Source organism: Protobothrops mucrosquamatus, unplaced genomic scaffold, assembly GCF_001527695.2.
Source record: "Protobothrops mucrosquamatus isolate PMUCROS unplaced genomic scaffold, P.Mucros_1.0 scaffold595, whole genome shotgun sequence".
In the NCBI taxonomy this organism is placed as follows: domain Eukaryota; kingdom Metazoa; phylum Chordata; class Lepidosauria; order Squamata; family Viperidae; genus Protobothrops; species Protobothrops mucrosquamatus.
The window spans coordinates 153,126-178,384 of NW_015386894.1; the positions used below are offsets into that span (position 1 = coordinate 153,126).

At 37.0% G+C, this 25,259-nt stretch overlaps 2 protein-coding genes across 2 annotated transcripts in view; one reads left to right on the top strand and one right to left on the bottom strand.

The window, feature by feature from the left end:
- Positions 1-18,409, top strand: part of UXS1 (UDP-glucuronate decarboxylase 1) — a 44,031-nt gene extending 25,622 nt beyond the window's left edge. The window contains exons 6-15 of the mRNA XM_015817491.1: positions 2,787-2,967; positions 4,433-4,537; positions 7,093-7,152; positions 9,455-9,576; positions 11,682-11,801; positions 13,092-13,135; positions 15,195-15,255; positions 16,085-16,142; positions 17,099-17,202; positions 17,631-18,409. Of these exons, the coding sequence (XP_015672977.1) occupies positions 2,787-2,967; positions 4,433-4,537; positions 7,093-7,152; positions 9,455-9,576; positions 11,682-11,801; positions 13,092-13,135; positions 15,195-15,255; positions 16,085-16,142; positions 17,099-17,202; positions 17,631-17,762 (987 nt within the window). The 3' untranslated portion in view covers positions 17,763-18,409. The remainder of the gene's footprint in view (positions 1-2,786; positions 2,968-4,432; positions 4,538-7,092; positions 7,153-9,454; positions 9,577-11,681; positions 11,802-13,091; positions 13,136-15,194; positions 15,256-16,084; positions 16,143-17,098; positions 17,203-17,630) is intronic.
- Positions 18,410-22,120: 3,711 nt separating this feature from the next.
- Positions 22,121-25,259, bottom strand: part of ECRG4 (ECRG4 augurin precursor) — a 13,729-nt gene continuing 10,590 nt past the window's right edge. Inside the window, exon 4 of the mRNA XM_015817494.1 lies at positions 22,121-22,592. Within this exon, the coding sequence (XP_015672980.1) occupies positions 22,428-22,592 (165 nt within the window). The 3' untranslated portion in view covers positions 22,121-22,427. The remainder of the gene's footprint in view (positions 22,593-25,259) is intronic.

A 25,259-nucleotide genomic window follows, 5' to 3' on the forward strand; every position in this document is an offset into this window, starting at 1 on the left:
CGCCCCCTGCGCCGGCCGAGGCGTAGCTGGCAAGCGGCAGAGACGGAGCAGGCCGACCACCAGCTGGCCCAGCCCAAGGGAGGTAAGGCACCCGCCGGAAAAGGGGAAAAAAATGGCGGACAGCCTTGCTTGGCGACCCCCGTGAAATGGTCGATCGACCCCAAATGGGGTCGCGACCCATAGGTTGAGAACCGCTGCTTTAGATCATTCATGGTAATTTGCATAAAATAATTTCCATCCAAAATTTGACAAAGACTCTAGCTAAGCACTCTTTAAAGCTATGTCACAATGGAATGTGGCCCCTAATCAACAGAACCTTTACTTTGTTTCATCCCTCGCTGCTTAGAAACCCCTCTCAGCCTCTTTCCACAGTGCTGGCTGAAATGCTTCCAGGCCTTCAGGATACCCTGTGGGCAGTCCTCAGCATGTTCCAAAGTTACCCAATCAGGTACCTTTTCAGTACCTTCCAGATTGACCACTTCAGTGCCAACTGAATTAGTGACCTGTTCGGGAAGCCTTCATCTTGTCAGTGGGGAGAAGGGCTGACCCAAAGCAGTTCCAGTTGATGGGAACAGCTTTGTTGTGGTGAATCAAATTGCATCTCCAGTATAACACAAATCTTTTAATGTTTCATACACACCTGATATCAGTTTTCAAAGTTCAGTGAAATAATTATGCAGAAATAAAAGTGCAGAGTTTCCTATTGTTTTCTATTTTCAGGCTCTACTCGCAAAAAATAATTCCTTTCATAATTTAAATCCTAAAGGAAGTTGTGTAAATGCTTTCCTTCATTGATCGTATTGTGTTAATGCAGACATTTGTGGTGGTGTTCAAATACATGCTTAGATATAAGATATATATCAGATGACAAACACATGTATGATTCTCATACTATCTGATACAAAAGAAGTAGCAGGTAAAATGGACCAGGTTTCAAATTGTGCAAGTCAATGCTTCTATATTTATACAGAATCTCCTAAAGAATATTTCCTAATCCCATTTTTGTATATGCTTACAAAGTACTGTATTTAAAAAGCACAGGAGAGTGCTAAAATAGTTCATTTTGTAGACCAAAGAATATGTTAAATGAGGAGATTTTGCTTAGTCAAGAGACCCAAACTCTTGTTCAATTTTAAAAATGAGCAATAAGATTGTTCTAGAAACTCTAAAAAGAAATATCAGTTCTAAATAATACATGAAAGCTGTAGAAAGAAGATGGAATTTCAATCCTAAGTCAACACATGTCTCCCTAAATTTTATGACTGTTTTTATGATGAGTCACTGCTGTCATTAAGTGAACAACGTGTTCATTTCCCCAAATGAGCGATTTTTGGCAAAAATCACTGGAAACCAGCAAAAAATGTCACAAGTTGCAGTTATGTGACCGTAGGACCACAGTCCTAAATGTGAGCCGGTTGCCAAATGCATTCTCATTGTGTTTGGTGGGCACCAGGTTGGAGATATTTGCTGCAGTAATTGTTGCACTGCACCAGGAGCATGTATTTAGTTGTAAACATTGCTATTGATTGCTTGTATTGTGTAGACACATGAAACTTTAAACATAATCTAAAATAATAAAACAGATTTTTATAATCCTTAATAGATCATTATGGGTTTTTTCATTTGTTCACTTTGAAGGAAAATATTTGTAATATTTGTATTTCTTTTGTTCACTTTGCCAGCTATTTTAGCTAAATAATATTAAATAATGGAGAATTATAATTTTTAAATGGGCTGACTTATCAAATTCAAGTAGAAAAATATTCTTTTTTTATTCCACATGTAATTTTCTATCCCCTTTCAATGCATTTTATAATTTTAAAGAGAGTAATTAATGAATGAATAGCCAAGTTAGCATATGTTCAAGATTTTTTACTCTTCCCATTATGAGAAGTCATCCACTATTAGTTATTTGGAATATCTGCAATCACTTTAGTTTCACAGTTGCTCTGTAGCTTGTCTTGGTTGAATACCAAAAATTGGCTCTTATACAAGGCTCTTGACCCTTAGGAAATTGTTATATTAAACTGAAGCCCATTTGTTTTCTTCATAGTTCCCCAGTACACAGTTATTTTCTATGGTCTTTGGAATGTTTTGGGTAATTAGGACTTCTACATGGCACCAACTAAAGATCTTTGTGTTTCTATGACAAACTAGATGAGCTATAGTTTTTCTCCATTATCTGTGCAAAATTGATGAAAAGGTTTAAGGAAAACCATGAGAAAATGGGCCTTTGCTCAATATGTAGTTCTGCTTACTTCCTTTATTTAATAGTGAAATAATAACTATGGGAAGAGGCCTCTTAATGAAGACAGTAACGCAACAGCATTGGACCTCCTGCCTGTATTATAACTCTACTCTGAACGATCCGTGTCTGCATGCCTCTTCTGTTCTGTCAGCCTCCACATCCTCATGAAAAGCTTGCATGTTAAGGTGGCAAAATCCTCTGTTGGATTAAAAAGAAGGTTCTCAACATGTACGAAATATATCCTACACAGTGTGCGAATATAGTAAATTGGGCCCTAAAGTCCTACTTCTTTCCCTATAACTTACTTCACTTCTTTGCTAAACTAAAGGGAAATGTCTTTGGTGAGATAAGATTGTAAACATTAATACCTTTGGTTTGTTTGATTGATCTGAATGAAAATCTTGTATGTGTCTTCTCAGCCAAGATGCCAAAAGAATTCTGAGTGCTGTTGTTCTTTTATGTAATGTTTGTGGACTTTTTGTCTGGTATTTTCATTTAAAATAGAAGAAAAATTTATATGCAAACTGTCCTAATGCAGATAACTGGAGGAGCAGGGTTTGTGGGTTCTCATCTTACTGACAAACTAATGATGGATGGCCATGAAGTTACAGTTGTGGACAACTTCTTTACGGGCAGGAAAAGAAACGTGGAACACTGGATTGGCCATGAGAACTTTGAACTGATTAATCATGATGTCGTAGAGCCCCTGTACATTGAAGGTGAGTATTCTGAGACATACATGCTGGTTATGGCACTAAAGAACCATTCTTGTCTTCGCATGAAGTGCTTTCTCTGTGTGGTTGGAATGACTCTGCAATAGCTTCTTCTACCTGGTATTCTCAAGGTCTGTTAAATCTCATTTTCCATAATTCTTAACAGTATGCTGTAAACTGAGTGATTATTGTGGTATTTGACTTAAAATTAGAGGCTTGATACTCTTCTTTCGAAACTAAAACAGGTTGTTTTGATCTTATCTGAGGTGTATGATGCTGTTCTGAACATTACATAAGTTTTCAGAGCTTGAAATTTTAAATCTGATATGTTCTGCATACTGTTGAGTTCACCCATACATGGAGAGCTGTGTATACTGGCTTGAACAGGCAATTGTAATTGAATGAAATTCCTAGAGAACTGATATGGTGGATTGCATTTTCTCCTAATTATACCAGCATATGTTTAATATAACTAGAGATCTTGCCAAATTAGGATGCCTTGGTTTTAAATTGCACAGATTTCCAAGTTTTCCAAATTTTATCCAATTGGAGTCAATTTGATATTGATCATAGCAAGTAGGGAATTTGCCCTCCACTTTTAGCTGGATAGTGTGCAGAGGGCATTTTCCTAGCTTTAATCACCAGCTATTAAATTTACTGTATTCAGAGTTCACATTTCATAATTATTATATTCTTTTTTCTATTTCTGGTTCTTCTCTCTAGCATATATAATTGCTTTCTAAAGCTCCTGGTTCTTCTTCTGAGTGGTGGAGGCCTTTCCTTCCTTTGGCTTGCTAAAGTGCATACTTCAGCTATGCATGCTTATTTTCTGATTTTTGAGGAAGGTCCCCAGTTCCAAGCAGTCCGTGACTGTGCATGAGGACTTAAAGAACTGACTACCTGGCAGAGCTGGTTGTCTTATTATAGCTGCTGTGGAAATGGCCGCTTCATGTTCTCAAGTGCTTTTTCTGGCTACCTATTTCAATCTGCTTTCTCAAGATGTATCTTGCCTACATGTTCATGTAACCTAGTACAGAAGATCTTGCAGTTGAAAAATAGCTCTCACCTGTGCAAATTAATCATCTGATAATAAACTGGATGGGGGCTTGAATTTTCCATAGTATCTTTGATGTTCTGCTCTTCAGCAAAATATGTTCCCTTGTTTCAGATTTGGTTACCCAATACTACCGTATAGAGCAGAGGCTGTGAATTAACCCAGAATTCTGAGATGCGTAATTTGCACTCTAATTCTTATTCTTTTAGGATATTGATTACAAGAGCATCTTGTAATAATAAATGGGGTTTGACATGCATGTATCTAACACAAGCTAAAAAGTAATATTATTTTATTGAACCTCAGAATTTTTTTAATCATTTAATGTAAAATAAATATTCTCTCTCTCTCTCTCTCTCTCTCTCTCTCTCTCTCTCTCTCTCTCTCTCTCTCTCTCTCTCTCCTTTTTTTTCATAGTGGACCAGATTTATCACTTAGCCTCTCCAGCTTCTCCTCCAAATTATATGTATAATCCCATAAAGACATTAAAGACAAACACAATTGGAACATTAAATATGTTAGGTGAGTATAAAATTTAAGTGCAACATTATTTTCACGTTTACTTAGGAAGGATAAAACCCAGCATTCTCATTTAATTTTTCCATTGGCATGTCTCTCTGTAGTTGGTGTATTGTTGCAGATTGATCTCCTGAAATGCTAAAAAGAAGTTCTGAGCTGAACTTAGTAGTTCACACAACATACTAAGACAAAATATGTATTTGTTCAGAAATTCAACTTGCAGCTAGAGTTGAGAATCCACTTACGGAAGGGAATGCAGCTTGCCTAATAAGCGAGAATTTTACTTTAATTATTTGTATAAAAAACTGAGCATGTAGCTCATTCAGCAGTAAATTCTTGGTTGCCAAAGACCCCATTTGCAATTTTGAATAAAGTTGAAGGCCCTATAGTGTACAAAGACACATTATTCATATAGACAGGGTGAGAGTTTAAAGCAGTTTCTTTTACGTATTGCAGAGGATTAACATGGACTCCAGAGTTGGCAAAAAGGGGGCCTTCAGCTGTCAATTGCCCAACTTATCTTAGCACTGTGAACGTGTGTGTCTGCATGTGTGTATGCTTACATCTCTGTGTATGTGAGAATACAGACCCAACAGAAAAGGGCATGTTGAGCTTATATGGGCCAGCATGGTGATTGAAGCAGCCCTTTTACAGTGGCTGAATTGCCAAGAGATTATTCTTAATAGAGAATGTAAACAAATATTCATGTCCAATACAATTTCAAATTATTTCCATTCCATTGAGAAATTTAGTTTTGAAGTTGTTACCAAAGAATCTACTATAATACCAAGGCAATTCAATTCAGTCCATGCTAATCATTGAAAGTTCCTGCAGAGTGCAGTGGGAAAAGGGATTCGCAAATCTGGTGAATAACAGATTCTGCACCATTGCTTTGGCTCAGATAGCAAAGAATATTTAATAGTGCATAGTAACAGGATGGTTTTATGATAAAATGTTCAAGCAAATCACCCAGTATTGGCCTCAGAATTAGAAAATAACATTCAGAATAGAATAGAATAGAATAGAATAGAATAGAATAGAATAGAATAGAATAGAATAGAATAGAATAGAATAGAATATTCACCAATAATATTCCTACATGTAAGACATAAATCTGAATCTTTAAGAAATAAATCTGAATCTTTTTATTTAGAATAAAATTGTGCAATGTAATTGAAACAGACGTAGCTGGGGTCACATTTGGAATTTAATCAGTAGTTGCAATAGGAACCTTGCCCAGGTAGGAAAATGATGCAATTGAGGACTTGGCCACTCATAAAAGGTCATTTGCCAGATTGGCCCCCAGATTCCTCTCAGCCATCCCAGTGGGACCATTGTACTGCTGAAGGATCACTCCTGCAAATCAATAGGATGGCTACTTTTATTTATTTATTTTATTTATTTACTCAGTTTCTGTAGTTTCTGTAGCCGCGCATGTCAATCAATGATTCTGGGCAGCTTACAATTCAGTATAAATATTTGTATGTACAGTATGTATGTAGGTGTATGTATATGTGTGTGTGTGTATATATATATATATATATATATATATATATATACACACACACACTAAAATTAAAACAGTAAAACATTTTACACACACACACACACACACACTAAAATTAAAACAATAAAACATTTTAAAACAAAAACAAAAACTAAATGTATTTGTTTGCAGCAATATATGGGTTTTAATTCAAATAATAATTAAAAAAAAAACAGGTGGTATAGGGAACCTAGAGGATTTTTGTAGAAGTGCCTGGGAATGTTTTGGTATTCCCAGACTTCAAGCTGATATTCCCTGTCTTAAAATGTTGTTTACTCTGTTAAGTATTAAGTCAGTGTTTCTCAACCTTAATCACTTGAAGATGGATGGATTTCAACTCCCAGAATTCCCTAGTCAGCTTTGCTTTGCTGCTGGAGAATTCTGGGAGTTGAAGTCCCCCCATCTTCAAGTGACCAAGATTGAGAAACACTATTAAGTAATTATAGTTGGATTATTCACATGTATACACAAATATGGTTAAAGCCATCATAATGGATTCTTATATACTTTGTTTTGTAGCCTTCAGCCTTGATGTTTTTGATTTTTTAATGGCAGGATAAGAATAAACTTTTCATCTTCACCTCAGATCATTCATTCACTCACTCACTCACTCACTCACTCATTTTATTATATTTTGATTTGCAGTCCTTTCACAGAGGCTACAAAGAAGAGGCTACACAGAACCAAAGGGGTAGAAGGATATGTGGCACCTGCCACAAATACAATAAATTCCAGATTATAAATCATTTTAACCCCCTGTGCTAATAATATAATGAACCTTCACAGCAAAGAAGTAATATACAATAATACCTGGCTACATGCTGTTGTATTCTTAAAACTGGTACAGATTTTCTTGGCATAGTTAAATGCTTCTTGAATCACAAGTCTGCATTTGTTCTGGAGCTCTGTCCTGAAAGAAGTGCTGATGTGTAGTATTTTACTTCAGGATTGGTTGGAGTGAAATAAAGACATGTCTCCTCTTTTTAAAAAAATATGTCCTCTTTTTGTTAAGGTTTAGCAAAACGTGTTGGAGCCCGTCTTCTCCTTGCATCCACTTCTGAAGTGTATGGAGGTAAGAAGTGACTGATCTGGGAAGTCCCACTTCATAAAGGCTTTATTGAGTACATTGTTTTCCCCCACCTCACTTGTCTTCTATTTAAAGTATTAACAATTTGTTTGTTTGTAACCTGCCAGCAAACATATCCAAAACCCCTTCTTCCTCCTATTTTCCCCACAACATCAATCCTATGTGGTGGGTTGGCTTGAGGGGATGCGACAGGCCCAAGGTTACCCAGACAGCTTTCATGGCTAAGGTGGGACTTCTGATTTCGAGCCTGATGCCTTAACCACTAGATCAAACTAGCTTTCCATAGATAATTGGCTGTATGGTTATGAAGATCCATAGATAATTGGCTATATGGTGATAATGACTGACAAATCATCCATATTTTCTGTTACACTACTTTACTCTTTGATTATTTGTTACTGTAATTCAATTACATTCAACTTGGCATATTGTTTTGTTCTGAGTTTGGCATCCTAGTGCCATCAAGATGTTCAGATTACAGTTCTCATATTCCTTGACCAATGGCCATCTCATTGGAGGCCTGTAAGAATTGTAATCCAATTATATCTGAAAAGCTTCATTTGTTAACCCAGTGATGGCAAACCTTTTAGAGACCGAGTGCCCAAACTGCAACCCAAAACCCACTTATTTATCGCTGGATGCCAGGTGGGTGTGGCCCATTGGGTGGGCGTGGCTGTGGTGGTCATGGCAAACTGGTGGGTGTGGTCATCTCGATGTTGCTCATGGGGAGGGATGCCTGTGGGGGCCGGGCAGGGTTAGGGGAGATCCAGGGGATCTCTGGCAGGTGGGGCGGTGGGCAGGAGGCTCATCCTGCAGGGTTAGTTGAGGCAAGACGAGGCAGGGCAGGGGTGCCATTGTTGCAGGGCAAGGCGAGGCAGGGGCCGGGGCGGCTGCTGCCTGATACCATTGCCCCCCCCCCCGCACACAGAGGCCAGCGAGCGCATGTGTGCTGGGATGCATCCGGCCACGTGGGACCTTGGTGACTTAGCGGGCAGCTGGTTGAAGAGGGATGGTTGCCATCTCTGGGGCATGGCACACGTGCCCACAGAGAGGGCTCTGAGTGCCGCCTCTGGCACGCATGCCATAGGTTCGCCACCACTGTGCTAAGCCATGGTGTAGATATGTAATACAGTCAAATCTTCATTCTTACTAACTGAGGTTGATTTCTTTGGAAATTTGTTTAATGGAAACTGAAGTTATTTCAGATATTCAGCAATTTAAAATGTACAGTTTAAGCTATATCTGTGATATGACTATTAAACAATTTGTGAACAGAATATGTGGGCCATAGCTCCCATCTCAAATATATAATGGTGGGCTCAGAAACCATTAAAAACAATATAGAAACAGTAGTAAAATAAAAAAACTGCAATATAAGAAAAGTAAAAATATAAAAAACATACATTATCACTATGATATGTATGAACAATTTGTTCTTGTAACACTGCTGATAATTAAAGGACCTTTTGTATTGATAGGTGTTTATCCTTTCTCAATTGAATAACTGCAATAAAGCATTTTAGCAGAACTCTAATTATCAAATCATTTTTAAAAAAAACTCAGTTGCAAATAAATTAATTTCTTATCAAATGATGGTGTGGCTCAGAAGAAAGAATTCTACTTGGTTTTAGTAGTTCCCAGCAAAAGTAAATCAAAGGAGAAATGGAAAGAAATATTGACTGTTTTAGGCATAAATGTAGCTCTTTTTCCATTTTATATAAATTAAGGCAATTCTTTCTCCTTTTTTTAAATCAAGATCTCAATGCTGTGAACTGCTTTGTAGAAAATTCTGGTGCTCAATAGCAATTTTTATGTTTGAGCTATATGATCAGCATATTGACCTTTTTCTAAATGGGCTTTATTTGTTCTTGATTAAACTTTTTAATGGTCCATATACTGTGTGTGTGTGGAGCACAAAAACACACAAACCTCAGTTGACTGGGATCACTTACAAACAAATTAAGTCTCCAGAATTGCACTAAAACAACAGGTATCGCAAGGAAATTGAACAGATGGTTCTAGAAAGATAAGTAAAAGAATTTTTCAAGACAGGAAACACATTCACAAAATATTTTGCTGAGCTCTGCTGTCCATGATTCTATAGAATAGCTTTCTTTCTTCTCTGGCTATGTAGCAGTTGGTCAATTGCTACATAGAATGGCTAAAACATGTGCTGAATAGTAAGCCTGAGACACTAAACATTTCGTAAATATGTTCTATCAAAAGTAATTAATATTAATACTGTTAGTTGTTATTGGATATTGAAAGCTCTTTTTTTTCTTTCAAGATCCTGAAGTTCACCCACAAAATGAAGATTACTGGGGTCATGTAAATCCTATAGGACCTAGAGCATGTTATGATGAAGGAAAAAGAGTTGCTGAAACCATGTGCTATGCCTATATGAAGCAGGTATTGAGGGCAAGATTTGCACAGTGCTAACATTTGTGTGTGTGAGAGTGTGCCTTCAAGTCAGTGTTGTTTCCTGGTGGCAGACAGGACTAGCACTGCAGTTTGTTTGGCAATGTTTTTTTTTTCTGAAATGGTTGCCATTGCCTTCTTCCTTGGACTGAAGGAGAGGGACTGTCACAAGGTCACCCAATTGTCTTTGTGTCCTTGTAGGACTAAAATTCACAGTCTCCCAGCTTCTAGCCTGCTGCCCTAATCACTATGCAAACTGGCTCTTAGTCATAAGGTAGTCCTCAACGTATGACCACAGTTGAGCCCAAAATTTATGTTGCTAAGTGAAAAATTTGTTAAGTGAGTTTTGCTCCATTTTACAACTTTTCTTGCCACATTTGTTAAGTGAACCACTGCAGTTGTTAAGTTAGTAACTTAACTTAAGTTACTTAAGTGTTGTTAAGTACTTAAGTTACTTAAGTGTTGTTAAGTGAATCTTGCTTCTCCATTGACTTTACTTGTCAGAAGGTTGCAAAAAGGATCCTACGACACTGTAACCGTCGTTAATATGAACCGGTTGTCAAGCATCTGAATGTAAATCACGTGACCATGGGGATGCTGCAAGGGTCATTAGTGTGAAAAATGGTCATAAGTCACTTTTTTCAGTGCCATTGTAACTTTGAAAGGTCACTAAATGAACAGTTTTAAGTCGAGGAATACCTGTAGTCCAGAATTTGGGAAATGAGTGTAATACTAAGGCATTTGCAGAGAAATGCAAAATCTGTCAGGTGTGAGATAAGTAATTATCTGAAGGCAGCTTTCGGTCTTTCTGTTTATCCCATCTTTTCTTTTATATATATTAATATAAAAATCTTGGTTTTCATCACTGGTTTTCTGGTGGTTTTTTTGGTTTCTTGTTTGTTTATTCAGTCACTTTGTGGACTGATGCACGCTATTCTCTCAGTAATTGCTTCTTGAGTTCTTGTAAATCTGTGTTTGTTATTTTTTCTTTTGTTTTTATCCCTCCTTTATTATTTTTGTAAATAATTCAAGGCGGTGAAAGTACCTAATACTTCTTCCTCATCCTATTTGCCTCATAACAACAGCCACGTGAGGTGGATTGTACTGAAAGCATGTGACTGGCCCAAGTCACCAAGATGGTTTTCATGCCTAAGGTGGGACTAAAACTCACGGTCTCCTGGTTTCTAGGCTGGTACCTTAACCACTAGACCAAACTGGCCAGCATCTACATTTTGTCTCCTCTGGGCTTCTTGTTTAGATTGCCTTTGATTTTCCTATACGTCCAGGGCCTTCTCCAGCAACATAAGCTTTAGCTTTATCATTAGCTTTATTAATGTTTTCAGTGTACAGTTAATGTTACTTCATCTAGTAGAGTTTTTCTTTGGAAAGGAACAAGGTTGTTGTGAAAGTAAGAATAAGTTAGTTAAACAGTTGTTTATGTTTCATCCTATATGATGAAATTCATTTTCTAATCTAGAGTTGCTAAGCTACTAAAAAGGCAGACTGACTATACAAACATTGTAAGAGGCAGTGTAAACTCTAATACTTTCTGGCATTTCTTCTAGAAATATTATAAAGAGAACAAATAATTGAGACATGTTTGGCAACATTTCCTGCTGTTGTCAAGATCTGTAAACATTCATGGCATCCTCAAGAGTGTCTGTTTTGTTTACTAGTTAGAAGTGCTTCATGTCCCCAAAAGCCTAACAAAAATTGATTTAGTTTAATCAGAAATACTCTTGACAGATCATTATATCATCCCTCCAAAAAGGAATCTCTGCTAAAGAGCTCTTTCAACAACAATGCTACAAACCAGTCTTCCCCAGTTTGTACACTCCATTATGCTGGACTCCAACTCTCATAATTGCTAAGCCATTTTAGAGGCTGGCTGGGATGATGGGGCAGTTGTAGCAGATATTTGAAGGATACTGTGTTGATGGGCAATAGATCTATAGCTCTATAGCTGAACTGCACCATATGAGATCATTACAATTGTATGTATATCTTATTCTGGAATAATACAAAAAAAAAATAGAACCCAGCATGAACATTTTCAATAGAATTTTTACAAGATACTATTTTTCTTGTCCCTTCAGGAAGGTGTTGAAGTAAGAGTTGCCCGAATCTTCAATACATTTGGACCCCGAATGCATATGAACGATGGCAGAGTTGTTAGTAACTTTATCTTGCAAGCTCTTCAAGGAGAACCCTTAACTGTATGTATTCATCTTCTTGTCTGTTCAGTTTAATGATTGTGTGGCAAAGACACATCAAAGTCTGCCATTTTGTGAAATCTCACAGGATCAATATTTTAGTAAAGAATCTTAAACTAGAAATTGAAACATTCTAATGCATCATCTAGTATTTAATCACATAAGCACATTGTGTTGTACTCAAAAATGCTATTTAATATTAAGATTCCTAAAGTTATAGAAATTGTTTCTAATTTGTGGAAGATTCATTGGTAAGAAGTCAAGGGAAGTCTTCAACCAAATATGTGAACTGTTTCTATTGAAAACGGTTCCTGAATTTATATTTGCTAACAGCACTTGTATCTCTTGTGGTTTACTTATAGCAGATATTCATGCATCTATTTATCACCTAGTGCTAGAGTTCGGAAATGACAAATATATACTTGTAAACTGCTTCTTAATTCCATTTGGTGTGATTCAAACAATACATTGAAATGGCTCATTTTAAAATAACATTGAAAGCTACTGTTGAGTTTTAACAATTTAAATATTTACAATAAAGTAATGCTTTTATCTTAGAATAGCAAAGCAGTTTTGCAATATAAAAGTAAACCTGAGAAAGATTTTCAGGCAAGGATGTATTGAAATCCTTTTGAAGAACAATGGAATCTCATAAGATTTAGCCATTTCAAAATTGAAATATTTTGTTTTCTGGCAAACAACCATATATTAGCAGAATGCTTGTAATCTGCTTACTGACAAGATTGTTGCTAAGACACTTAGTAGGCAGTGTCTCAACTTGCACTAAAAAGATTTATATTCTTTATAGAAGATTTAAATTCTTTATAAATTGTTAGAAAAGGCAGCATGGGTGACTTAATTTTATTTTTTGCCAACTTAGCAACATTTTTCTTTATCATTTGTAAAGCAAATTGATAATTATTTGGGGCATGATCTAGTATGGAATCTTTTTTAAAAAAAAACCAAAAGTCATGTTGAAAATAACAGATTTTTTTTAATTTGTAAGAATGGCTAGACCTTAACAAATGATAGATGAAAATGAGCAAATAGATCAATATGAAATAGTTCTGTTGGATTATAACTTGGACAGGAAGCCTGTTGGTGGCACTCCATGAACCTAGTGAAAAATTAATGTGTACTTAAGAGATATATAATAAGATTATGCTCCATCTAACTTCAGATAATCATTTGGTAAATCAGGACAAACAAATAAGGATACATGAATGGTACTTGTACATCACTGCAAAGTGGTATCTTTGCTATGCATTTTTATGTCAATTTTAATTCTTCCAGGTATATGGGCCTGGCACTCAAACCAGAGCATTCCAGTATGTCAGGTATACCTTTTTATGTGATGAGTTATAAATGTTGAATCTACTTGTTGGGAATGAAGGGGGAAGTTTCTTCTGCTTGTGTTTTCTTTTTTTTAAAAAAATAACATTTACACTTTTTAAATACTTTTTGTTTCTTTCCCTTTTTGATGTATTTATGTATTAGATTTTTGTATTTGTTATATTTATTTAATATAATCTTTAATAATGTTAAAAAAGGACACCATTGAAAATAACTGTGTCATACTGTACATCCTGGCCTTATTCTTTCACTGCAACCCTACTGAGGTGTTGCCTTTAAGTGGAAGCTGATTATAATTGTTGCAAACAAATAATGATCACTTTAGATTAAAAAATTAGACAGGAATAAATGATCTGTCCAAGGTGTGTATAAGTCTGCATCAGTTCCAATTATTTATATTTGCTGGTCGAACCTTGGCCCAAGCAGAGGCTTTGGTGGTGGGCCAGCCATTCAAATATCTATTTGGAGCAGAGTGTGGGAAATTTATCCCACCCAGGATAGAGTGGAATGTTTTTCTAGCAGCGCCTACATTTAATTCAGCCCAGCCCAGCTGGGATACAATGTCTATTTATATCCACACCCTCTATTTGTCTTAATTTTTACAGAATGGGAAATAGTCAATATAAATTGCTTAGTAATAATCATAAATACACACACACACACAATGAATCTAAGTAGCAAAGAAGTGTTAGAAGCTTCTGGGTTTCCCATTTTTTTCCCTTAAACCATTTCTGCCCTCTTCTGCTGAATATCTGATATGCAGTTTTCTTTGTAAAGAGAGCGTTTTTTTTTCAGTTTCAGCCAGCATAATGGTGGCTTAGCACTAACCTAGAATAAGCACAATATTTGTGCTAATTTTAAAAATATTGTGACTACTTTTGCTGTTCCAAATTCACTTATGCCTATGGTCTACAGTACATTTATTGAATTTTGTTGGGAAAAAATCACATAGCTTAATTATAAAAAGAGGAATTACCCTCCCCCATTTCTTAAAGGGCCTAAGGAATCTAAACCACTTTCCTATCCCATAGCTATACTGGGTGAATTTGCCTACTAATGTTCATTATGCTCTTAATGTCAAAGTTAAGTAGGACAAGCAGAGAAGGAGGAGGTCAAAATAATCAAGAAGATGACAAAAATCGTATAGTTAGTGCCCTTACCCCTGCTTGCATGCATCATGGCAGAACAGGCCTTGATTGCATAGTTGTGGCCGCCATCTTGAATTCTTGATGCCCATGAACACCTGTGACGACTACAGTGAAAGATTCCAACTACGTTTTGTTTGGAAATTTTCTACTCAGGCAGTGAATAGCAGACTTACAACGAAGATAACTGAATATGCATGTTTGTCCCTAGACTGTCTATAAGCTAACCATTTACTTGAGTTACCCTTCCGCTCTCTTTAAAGCATGGTTACACATGCTGAACCTTGCCAAAAGTTGTTGGTAAATGTCATTGTTTAATTTACATTATTAAAGCCAAAAGAAACAATCCAATTAACTACTTTTAATCTATATAATTCATCTGCCTCTTGAATTGGTCATATTGGTGATTAAAATGTGGACCATGACGTATCACTCAAAACCAACTCTAGTTTTCGTTCTAATAAAGGTTCCCTGATTTTAAAATTTTATTATGTTTTGCACCTAAATCTGACATCCTTTTAATTCATCCATCCCATTGTCTCAATGGGTACATTGTGTCTTTTGTGAAAATGGTTTAGGCGGAAATGTTTTGTCCATCCCTTCATGTATATTCAGTGTAAGTTGCTGTGGTTCACTTGCTTTGGCGTCTGTTCATGGGTATCTACAGAAGCTTCCTGTTTCATCCCAATGGTGAAGGTAGTATGGCACTGCATATATAAAAGGGATGGAACTTTGTCAGCCTGGGTCACCTTGACCGCTGCCCCCCCCCCGCCACTGCTTACAGTAAAACTTCCCCCAAGAAATTATTTTTCCTCAGCATCAGCACTTAGCAAGGCCAAACCATAAATAAATCCAGGAAATAACTCTCATCTCATGCTGTGTCGTCTTTTTTTTTCAGTGACCTTGTGAATGGGCTCGTGGCCTTAATGAATAGCAACGTTAGCAGTCCTGTTAACTTGGTAAACAAAACACTCTTGTTGTTATGGGAAATTGAGTAAAGTAGTATGGAAACAAAATAGCATCCCCAGATTCAGAGTGCATAGAATCAATCAGTGCTGGAACATAGTGTTTGGTACTGTTCTGATCTGAAAATTGCAGTAGGCCCACCACCATCACCACTAACTCCTCCTGTTTCTCATTGTTATTAAAAACATGAGCAAAATATGAGAACAAACTAGTTTGGTGCTATTTTTCTACCTTAAATACAGTGAGTTCTGTATTGTATCTGCAAATAAAGTCTTTGCAGACCTCATTTTATAAATCCAATTTTTTATACTGTAAATTTCTGCATGCAGTGTGCTGCTTTTGTAATTATATTCTTGTCTCATACTATTTCATCTCTTTGAGATTTGTTGCTAAATTAAAAAGTAATTTAAACCATTAAGCTCCCTGGTAGTAAACATTTCTACTGAATGTAGTATGATCTGAGATGTACAATGCATTTCCTTGGGTTTGCTCTCAAGAGTAGTGTGAAAACAATAGGAATTTCTGTAGAACAAGGACAATTTTCCAGTCTTTGGATCATTCTTTTCTTTTAGGAATTCCTGTGGTCTATTCCATTCGGGAACGGAGAATTCTGCAATTGGGAACATATTTTGCAATTTGCTGGTAGCGAGAATGAGCATTCAGGAAATAACTCTTTATGGAAGATCAAAGGCTAAATTTTCCTCCTACTTATTGTACTTAAATAATGGATTTGTACTATTGTACTATACAATACTATTATACTATAACTATTATACAATTGTACCATAAACATTATTTTAATAATATTTGTTGTATCTCTAGGGGAATCCAGAGGAACATTCTATTCTAGAATTTGCCCAATTAATTAAAAAGCTTGTGGGTAAGTACAACATTTAAATTACTTTGTAAATAAAATATAGAGCTTGGTGATATGTGTCTCCTATTGATTGCTACATGGAAGGTAATCAATTTAATAAATAAGTAAATTCAAATGATTTAATTTGGAACTGCTACTAGAAAACCCAATGAAAATGTAATAATAATTAACTAAAAAAAGGAAAGACAAATTATAGGCCTATAGATACTAAAACTTCTGTGGTCCATGTGTACCCTGAATATGTATAATGCATTGTACAGAGAGCCCCCAAAAGGTATTTACAACCCAATTTCAAAGTTTTAATGTCAGCCTCCTGTAGGAGATGACCAGGCTGAGCCTGAGGGAACAGTAAAATGAGTCCCTACATGCCCACAAGAGATCTAAGTCCAGCCCACCTTGAATGCCTTTCTTACCTCCTCATTTTCCTTGACCATCATTAATAGGTCAGATTCTTGTAGAGCGCTTAAGGTTGTAATAAATCTTTATACTCATTTGAACTGCCTGAATTTCCTGATTTCCCCGGTGCTTGACATCTCCACAGTTACATGACCACATTTTGGGTGCTTGGCAACTGGACAGCATTTACAGCTATTTGCTGCACCTTGTGGTCAGTGACCATGATTTATGCTAATTTTGGTGGAACTGGTGTTTACTTCTGGTTTTTGGCAAAACCGGCCCACAGCGAACAATGAGTTCACTTAACAACTGCGGTGCTTGTTTTACTACTGCCACAAAAAAGGTAGCAAAATTGGATCAGTCACATGATGAGCCACGTTATGACCATCATGATTTAGAACTATAATTGCCAGTCTGGCTTACAGATGCAAGTTGAGGAGTACCTGTCTTATTATGGAACTTTTGGTGTGGAATGCCTCCAGAAGGAAATTATCTCTTTTCAGAAACTGAAATTGTAACAGCTGTCTCTCATCACTATGCCTAACTATAAAATGTGTTCACAGGCAGTGGAAGTGAAATCCAGTTTCTGTCAGAAGCTCAAGATGATCCTCAAAAAAGGAAGCCAGATATCAAGAAAGCCAAACTATTGCTTGGTTGGGAACCTGTGGTACGTATTGTTCATCAATGGTATTGTAGTTTCAAAATGTAATATTTATTTCATACCATTTAAGGCAAATTGTTGAAATGTATTCTGTTGTGTGCTTCCTTTTGCGAATAGGAGAAAGAAGCATTTAAAAAAATTGTCTCTTGATCCTTATATAAAACAAGTTAATTAAACTCAGGCGAAACTCCAAAAAACAGTCATTTTAACAAAAGTATTGAAACAAAATATGTAAATCTCTATTTCTCCCTTGTAAATGTCTAATTTTTTGCTACCTCCAATTTCATCAAATTGGAAAATAAGCAAACTTCCATGAATTTTTCCATGAATTGAGGAGCATAGTTCTGGGAAGCAGGGTTTTAGTACTACATATAAATACCACATATTCTGTAAGCATGGATAATCTTTCTCTTTCTCTTTGCTCTCCGGAACAGGTTCCATTGGAAGAAGGTTTAAATAAAGCAATTCATTATTTTCGGAAAGAACTGGAATATCAAGCAAATAACCAATATATTCCTAAACCAAAACCTGCTAGGATAAAAAAAGGAAGAAGCAGACATAACTAAAAATTCAGTTAGAATGACATTTTTTACCTTGAATTTGAGAAGATGTCATATGTTTTTTGGAAAAGACTTCAGAACAGGTATCATGAAGAAAAAAAACTGGAATTTCACTCTGAAGCTTGCTTTAAAGAAGTGGATGTGCCTCAACAAGAAAACTGCAGTTCTTGCCTTGCACTTTTTAAATCTGTCTTTTTATGTAAAATAGATGCATCCTTTTTTAGTATCTTCAGGTTTTATATCTTGCTGTGAGATCATTTGTTATAACTGTCCTTGACAGTTTTATTTACTGGTTTCTTTGTGAAGCTGCGCATAAGATAAGGGCAGAATTGCCAATTTATTTATAAAATGGGTACTTTAAATGAGAGATACTATGCATAAAGGAAAAAAGGTAGCAGTATTGTCAGATGACAAACACTGGCATTTAGAAAATATCCGTACAAGAGTTTTATGTATTCTTTAAATCCATTCCCCCCCCACCCAACATTTAGTTCTAGTTGCACACTTGAATCTGAACAATTTCCACTGATAAATGCTATTTTAAATCACTACTGTATGGTGCATACTCTGGGCGAAAGTTAATGTATTATTGGCTACCAGTGGTTGAATATGCTATTTTAATAAAACACTGAACCTTACAGATTTAAGTAAAAGAAAAGTCTGTGGTTGTGGACATATTATTTATACAGGTATAGCAGCCTGATGTTATATCTGCCTTCTTTTAAACAATATTATGTGAGTTTTTAGATAGTGTACCTTTTGATGAATGCAATTCAATTACAAATAACTCTGTGAAATTAAATTAAAAATTAAGTAGGTACATGCAGGTAGTCCTCAACCTGTGATCCCAATTGGGATCAGAATTTCCATTGCCTAGCAAGATAGTTGTTAAGTGAGCTATGCCCAATTTTATGACCTTTTATGCCACGGTTGTTAAGCAAATTACTGCGGTCGTTAATCACACCATTGATCAGTGAATCCAGCTTCTCCCTTTGACTTTGCTTGTCAGAAGTCGGCTGGGTAGGTCACACATGATGATCATATGTACCCAGGACTCTGCAGTCATTGTACATACATGCCAGTGGCCAAGTGTCCAGATTTTAATCATGTGGCTATGGGGATGCTGTGACTGTTGTAAGTGTGGGGACTGGTTGTAAATCACTTTTTTTTAATGTGTTGTAATTTCAAAGGGTTGCTAAAGGAGTGGTTGTAAGTTGAGATCTACCTCTATGGATAAAATTCATTGGACGACTTCTGCTCCCGTCTGTGGAATGCAGAATCTTCTGTCTGCTCTCAAAGCCTGGCTTGGGTTGTGGGGCTCTTAAAGAGCACAAATCACACCGGGAAGGAGAAAGATGAGAAAATATGGGTAACCTCTCTTTTCTACAACAACAACAACAACAACAACAATAACAATAACAATAAATAATAATAATAATAATAATAATAATAATAATAATAATAATAATAATAATAATAATAATAATAATAATAATAATAATAATAATAATAATAATAATAATAATAATAATATTGGAAGAGACCTTGGAGCTCTTCTAGTCCAACCCCCTGCACAGACAGGAAACCCTATACCATTTCAGACAAATAACTGTCCAGTCTCTTCTTAAAAACTTCCAGTGTTGGAGTATTCACAGCTTCTGGAGGCAGGTTGTTCCACTGGTTAATTGTTCTGTCAGGAAATTTCTCCTTAGTTCTAGGTTGCTTCTCTCCTTGATTAGTTTCCATCTGTTGCTTCTTGTCCTGCCTTCAGGTGCTTTGGAGAATAGCTTGACCCCCTCTTCTTTGGGGCAGCCCCTGAGATATTGGAACACTGCTATCATGTCACCCCTAATCCTTCTCTTCATTAAACTAGACATACCCAATTCCAGCAACCGTTCCTTATATGTTTTAGCCTCCAGTTCCCTGATCATCTTTGTTGTTCTTCTCTTTCTAGAGTCTCAACATCTTTTTTACATCGTGGTGACCAAAACTGAATGTAGTACAGTATTCCAAGCATGGCCTTATCAAGGCATTATAAAGTGGTATTAACACTTCACATGATCTTGATTCTACCCCTCTGTTAATGCAGCCTAGCACAATGTTGGCTTTTTTGGCAACTGCAGCATACTGCTGACTCATATTTAAGTGATTGTCCACTAGGACTCTGAGATCCCTCTCACAGTTACTACTACTGAGCAAGGTACCACCTATACTGTACTTGTGCATTTGGTTTTTCTTGTCTAAATGTAGAACCTTACTTTTTTCACCACTGAATTTCATTTTGTTAGATAGCGCCCAACGTTTATTGCTATTTCCAGTATTAGCCCACTTTTGACAAATAACGCAGAATCAGGGCCTCTTCCACAAGAGTTTTAACTATTGTTAATATTGACGTAATTGAATTTCACATTCCTACAGAAACTATGGCATCCCGTTTTCTTTAAAAGGGAAATTTTGGAATGTCTTAATCCTATTACAAGTTTTTCATGTTTTAACACTCAAAATTTGAGATGTTTAGGAGTGTAGATGGCCAGCCAACTTCTGTTGTCTTGAAGGAAAGTTCCAATAACAGTACACAGTGACTATCACAACAGTGCCGAGAGAGAAGTGCCTGTTATCTCCAAGCTTTTACAACATCCCTTAATGTAAAGCAAGGGAGAAAACTCTTTTGGTGACCTGAGAAAACAGTTCAGTGTTTTTAAAGGAGCAAAAGTGATAGTTCACAGAGGAGGTTATCCATTAGATCTGGCATTTGTCTTGAGGTGGTGGCAACATAATCTGAGGTTGAGGAATGTTATCATCACTTCTTTACCATGGACAGAGCATTCCTTCCTCACCCTGAACTTCTCTATGAGCTGCTCCCACTGCAGGGAGGAGGGACCTATTAAATTGGGTGGCCTCAGGAAACTGATGGGTTGAGGTTATTCCTGAGTCTGTGACTATGAAGATTCTCAGTCATCCAGGTCATGATTGTCTCAAAGGTGCGGGCTTTTTTTTTGTTTTGTTTTGTTTTTCTCCAAAAGGAAACTGGACTATATTTTTTCTTTTAAGGACAAAGATGAGGTTGGTACATGGTTCAACCAGGGCCTTAGTTGCAGACTGAAATGCACATTTAACAAGATTGAATCACTGCTCTGTGATTGTGCAGTCTCAGTCTCTGTGATTGTGGCTACTCTAGATCCTTATAGTTTGCCAAAGGTCTTCAGGAGATGTAGTGGCATGAGAACACTACCGGACGAATACAAGCCAACAGGCACAGGAAGGAGTCTTTATTAGGACATACTTTATTAGGACAAAATGAGCTCACTTCTTTGCTCTTACTGTATCTGCATACAGACAACCACAGCTTTATTCTAGGCCACCAGACCTCTTCTAGGTAAGGAATGGTCAGGAGAACCCCTGTAGAACCCGTCAAAAGGTACTTGGCTTTGCTGAAGTAGACTTGGCTGGGCAGGTCCTATGGAAATGACTAGTTATGTTAATTGGGAAGAGTTTGAGCCAGTTGATGCTGAGGAAGTAGCTAGGTCCTTGTCATGTATCTGGGCTCTTCTCCCTCCAAAATTGGTTAAGGCTTCTCAGGAGGTGGCAGTGTTTAGGGGAAGATTGTTGAGAAAGTGTGGGTGTTTAGCATTGGACAGCCCTGGATGAAGTGTATTATCTAGACCCTTTTCAGTCAGTTTTATAATACTGACATGGCATTGATCACATTTGTTGATCTCTGAAAAGCTTGAGATGGGGGGGGTTGAATCCATCCTGGCTCTTCTGGATCACTCGGCAACTTTTAGTATCAACAAGGGTATCCTTCTGGATTGGATTCGGACATTGGAAATGGGAGTTGCTGTTTTGCAGTGTATCTCCTTCCTGTCCCTATAAAAAGGTTGGGGAAGAGAAGTCTATTATCTATGCCTATCTTACGTAGGTGCCTCAAGGCTTGTTTTCTCATCACTCCTATTTAACATCTAATAAAGCCTGTGAGTGAAGTCAGTTCGCAGTACAGTTTCATTATTATGCAAATGATAATTATATGCCTCCACCCGCGACCGGACAGGTAATGATGTTCAGGTGCTGACCCAATGCTTGGAGGCTCTGGATGGGGAAGAACTGACTGCAACTCAACCCTAGCAAGACGGAATGGCTTTCCATTTTTGACCTTCTGGGATCTGGAGGGAAAATATCCTTTTAGCCTTGAACCTTCAGGCCACAAACCCTGACTCTTCCCCCAGGATTGGGCTAGGATGGGAATGGAACCAGAAAAATGCAGAGTTGATATGGTGGTATCATGGCCCTGTGGTGGATAATAAGATGTTACTGTATGACACTGTTGTTCATTTTTATGTTTTTATTCATTGTAAGCTGTACATTATATATAAAATAGATGGCCATATTTGTCTCAGTAAGGAAAGTTAGTCTTCATAATGTAAGTATTTTACCAGAATACATAATTAAAATTTGGTATAAAAAAGCTTTAATTTTACTGCAGATATGTTAAGGACTATATACAAGACCAAATTTTTTGGTTTTTTTTCCCTCAACCCCATTAGCTAAAAATTAAGAATCAGATTAAAACCAATAAAAAAAACTTTCTAGTGTCCTTACACAGAGGAGAAAGAGTTAATATAGTCAATACAGAGAGGAAAGGATTAATATTAATAGTCAAGACAGAGAAGAATCTTAATAATAATCATCATAATTGACGTTTGCTCCATGTCTGAAGGTGTCTGGATTTCGTGGGCCAATAGGAGCATCTTCATCATAATGGTGATGGTAATAGCCACCATCGTATTCATGGCCACCATGGCCTACGTTTGACCAGTAGGAGACATAATCTTCAAATTTCTGCAGAAAAGGGGAAAAAGTGACCATCAATTTCTGAAGCCATATGTTCATAAAAATGCTATGCTTTACTAGAAGCTTGAAGTATATATATTTTTCAATACTGATCAGATATTTTCATCCAAAATGGTATATGTACTGTATACCATCTTCTATAATACTCTGTGGAACATAATCTTCTAATTTAAAAAGCTGATCGATGATTTTGAATTGATGAATTCTGGGAGTTGAAGTCATAAAGGGGCAATAGTTCCCCACCTCTGCTATAAAGTAAAAGGAACAGAGTCAGTGGGACCCACTAATATAACATCTACTCTTCTATGAAGAATATAATACAGTTTATTTCATGTCAAGAATAGACAGAAATTTCCAATAAGGTTGCAAAATTCTGCTTAATATTTAACACAAATTGCTTAAAGTGCTTTAAAAATATTAGTAGGCCATTTCTTTGTGTGTGCTTTTATCATTCATTTCAGGTGGAGAATACAAGTACGGTAGTCCTTGAGTCATGACCATAATAGAGGCTGCCCATCACTGTCATAACCTAAAATGTAGTCATGTGACTGGGGGGTGGGGTGGAATAACCATTGAAACTTTAAATCTGGGTTGTAAGTACCACTCCAGACAGGTTGATTGGAACATCAAACAGTCACTAAGTGCTGGCCATAAATCAAGGACTACCTATAAAGAGTTGCTGAAAGTGTGAATCAAATTTCACCTTGAACTTTGAAACTTGGTACCATTCTATTTAATGAAGTAGCAATAGCAACAGGACTTAGATTTATATACAGTTTACAGAGTCAGCATATTGTCCCCCAACAATCTGGATCCTCATTTTACCAACCTCAGAAGGATGGAAGCCTGAGTCAACCTTGAGCCGGTCAGAATCAAACTCCTGGCGTGAGCAATGAGTTAGCTTGTGGTACTGCATTCTAACCAGTGTGCCACCACTACTGCTTCAAATTTTAAGCTATGCTATCAGTGTTTAGCTATATTTTCTGCATACATGACTGCTTATTATAACATTTCAGCATTTTACAGATGAACATTATGCACATTTTTAAATAAATTATGTTTTTCTTTCTTGAAGATGGTGTGTAAATTATTATGGTAACAATCATTTGGATTTTAAAAAGCGGTTATTTTTTACTCTGCTATTCTTGAGTAGATTTATGTATTACCTGCCCAATTTTGTGAATATTTTTGATGCAAGCTTAAAATACAACAGCATCCTGGCTTGATTAGTTGTTCATCAACATTTATCACATGAATCTATAATTAACTAGTTTGTTTTTCTGCTGTATGACAAAAGTAATAAAGTGATCTGTGATCATGGTTTATTTATATATTGTTTATAAATTGCTGCTGGAAATTTGACATGTATGAAGGCCTCATCTCATTTTATAACCACAGCAGCAAATTTGGCTAACAGAAATAGCAATGACATGAAAATGAGCCAAAAATGTATACAGGTGGTCCTCAACCAGTTACTATTCAAAGTTACAATGGCACTCAAAAAAATGACTTATGACCATTGTAGCATCCATATGTTCATGTGATCATAATTCAGATGTTAGCTCCTGGCATGCAATTATGACGGTTGCAGTGTCCCATGGTCATGTGATCACCTTTTGCAACCTTCTGACAAGCAAAGTTAATGGGGAAGCCAGATTCACAACCGTGTTACTAACTTCACAACTGAAGTGATTCATTTAATAGCTAGGGCAGGGGTAGGCAACCTTGGCTCTTTTATGACTTGTGGACTTAAGGAAATCTGGGAGTTGAAGTCCACAAGTCATAAAAGAGCCAAGGTTGCCTACCCCTGAGCTAGGGCAATAGAGATCATAAAATGGGACAAGAATCACTTAACTCTCTTCCTTAGCAACAGAAATTTTGGGCCCAATTGTGGTCATAAGTTGAGGACTACCTGTATTTGAATCCCAGTGTAAGTGTAATCCCAGTGAAAGGCATTAAGGATGTTTTTAGTGTTTTCCCCTCTTTCCCGTTTCGCTCTTTAAGGACCTACAGTGAGTAGGTTGAGGGCGAAGACATCTAATGATCTCTGGGGCCAATGGACATTTAAACCTGTTTTTCCTCTATTAAAACTCAGCACTTTAATTACTATGACAAGCATCTATCTGGGTAATACATGACTTCATTTTAATAAGTACCAGCAATTCTAGATCAAAACCCTATCAAATGATATTGCTTTCTATAGAAATATTTAGAACAAAAAAAGGCTTTGCTTCCCAAACATTCCTGCAATGGGGAAAATGTCATAAAGAGTGAGTCAAGGAAAAAAAAGGCCTTGAATATCTAGACCCATACCAGTCGGGTTTCAGGCCGGGGCACAGCACGGAAACGGCATTGGTCGCGTTGGTCAATGATCTCTGGAGGGCCCGGGACAGAGGGTACTCCTCTGTCCTTGTTCTTTTGGACCTCTCAGCGGCTTTTGATACCGTAGACCACGGTATCATGCTGCGGCGTCTCGGTGAGTTGGGAGTCAGAGGCACCGTTATGCGGTGGTTCTCCTCCTTCCTCACCGACCGTACGCAGTCTGTATTGGCAGGGGGACAGAGGTCAACTCCTAGACCCCTAACTTGTGGGGTCCCTCAGGGGTCGGTCCTCTCTCCCCTTTTGTTCAATATTTATGTAAAGCCGCTGGGGGAG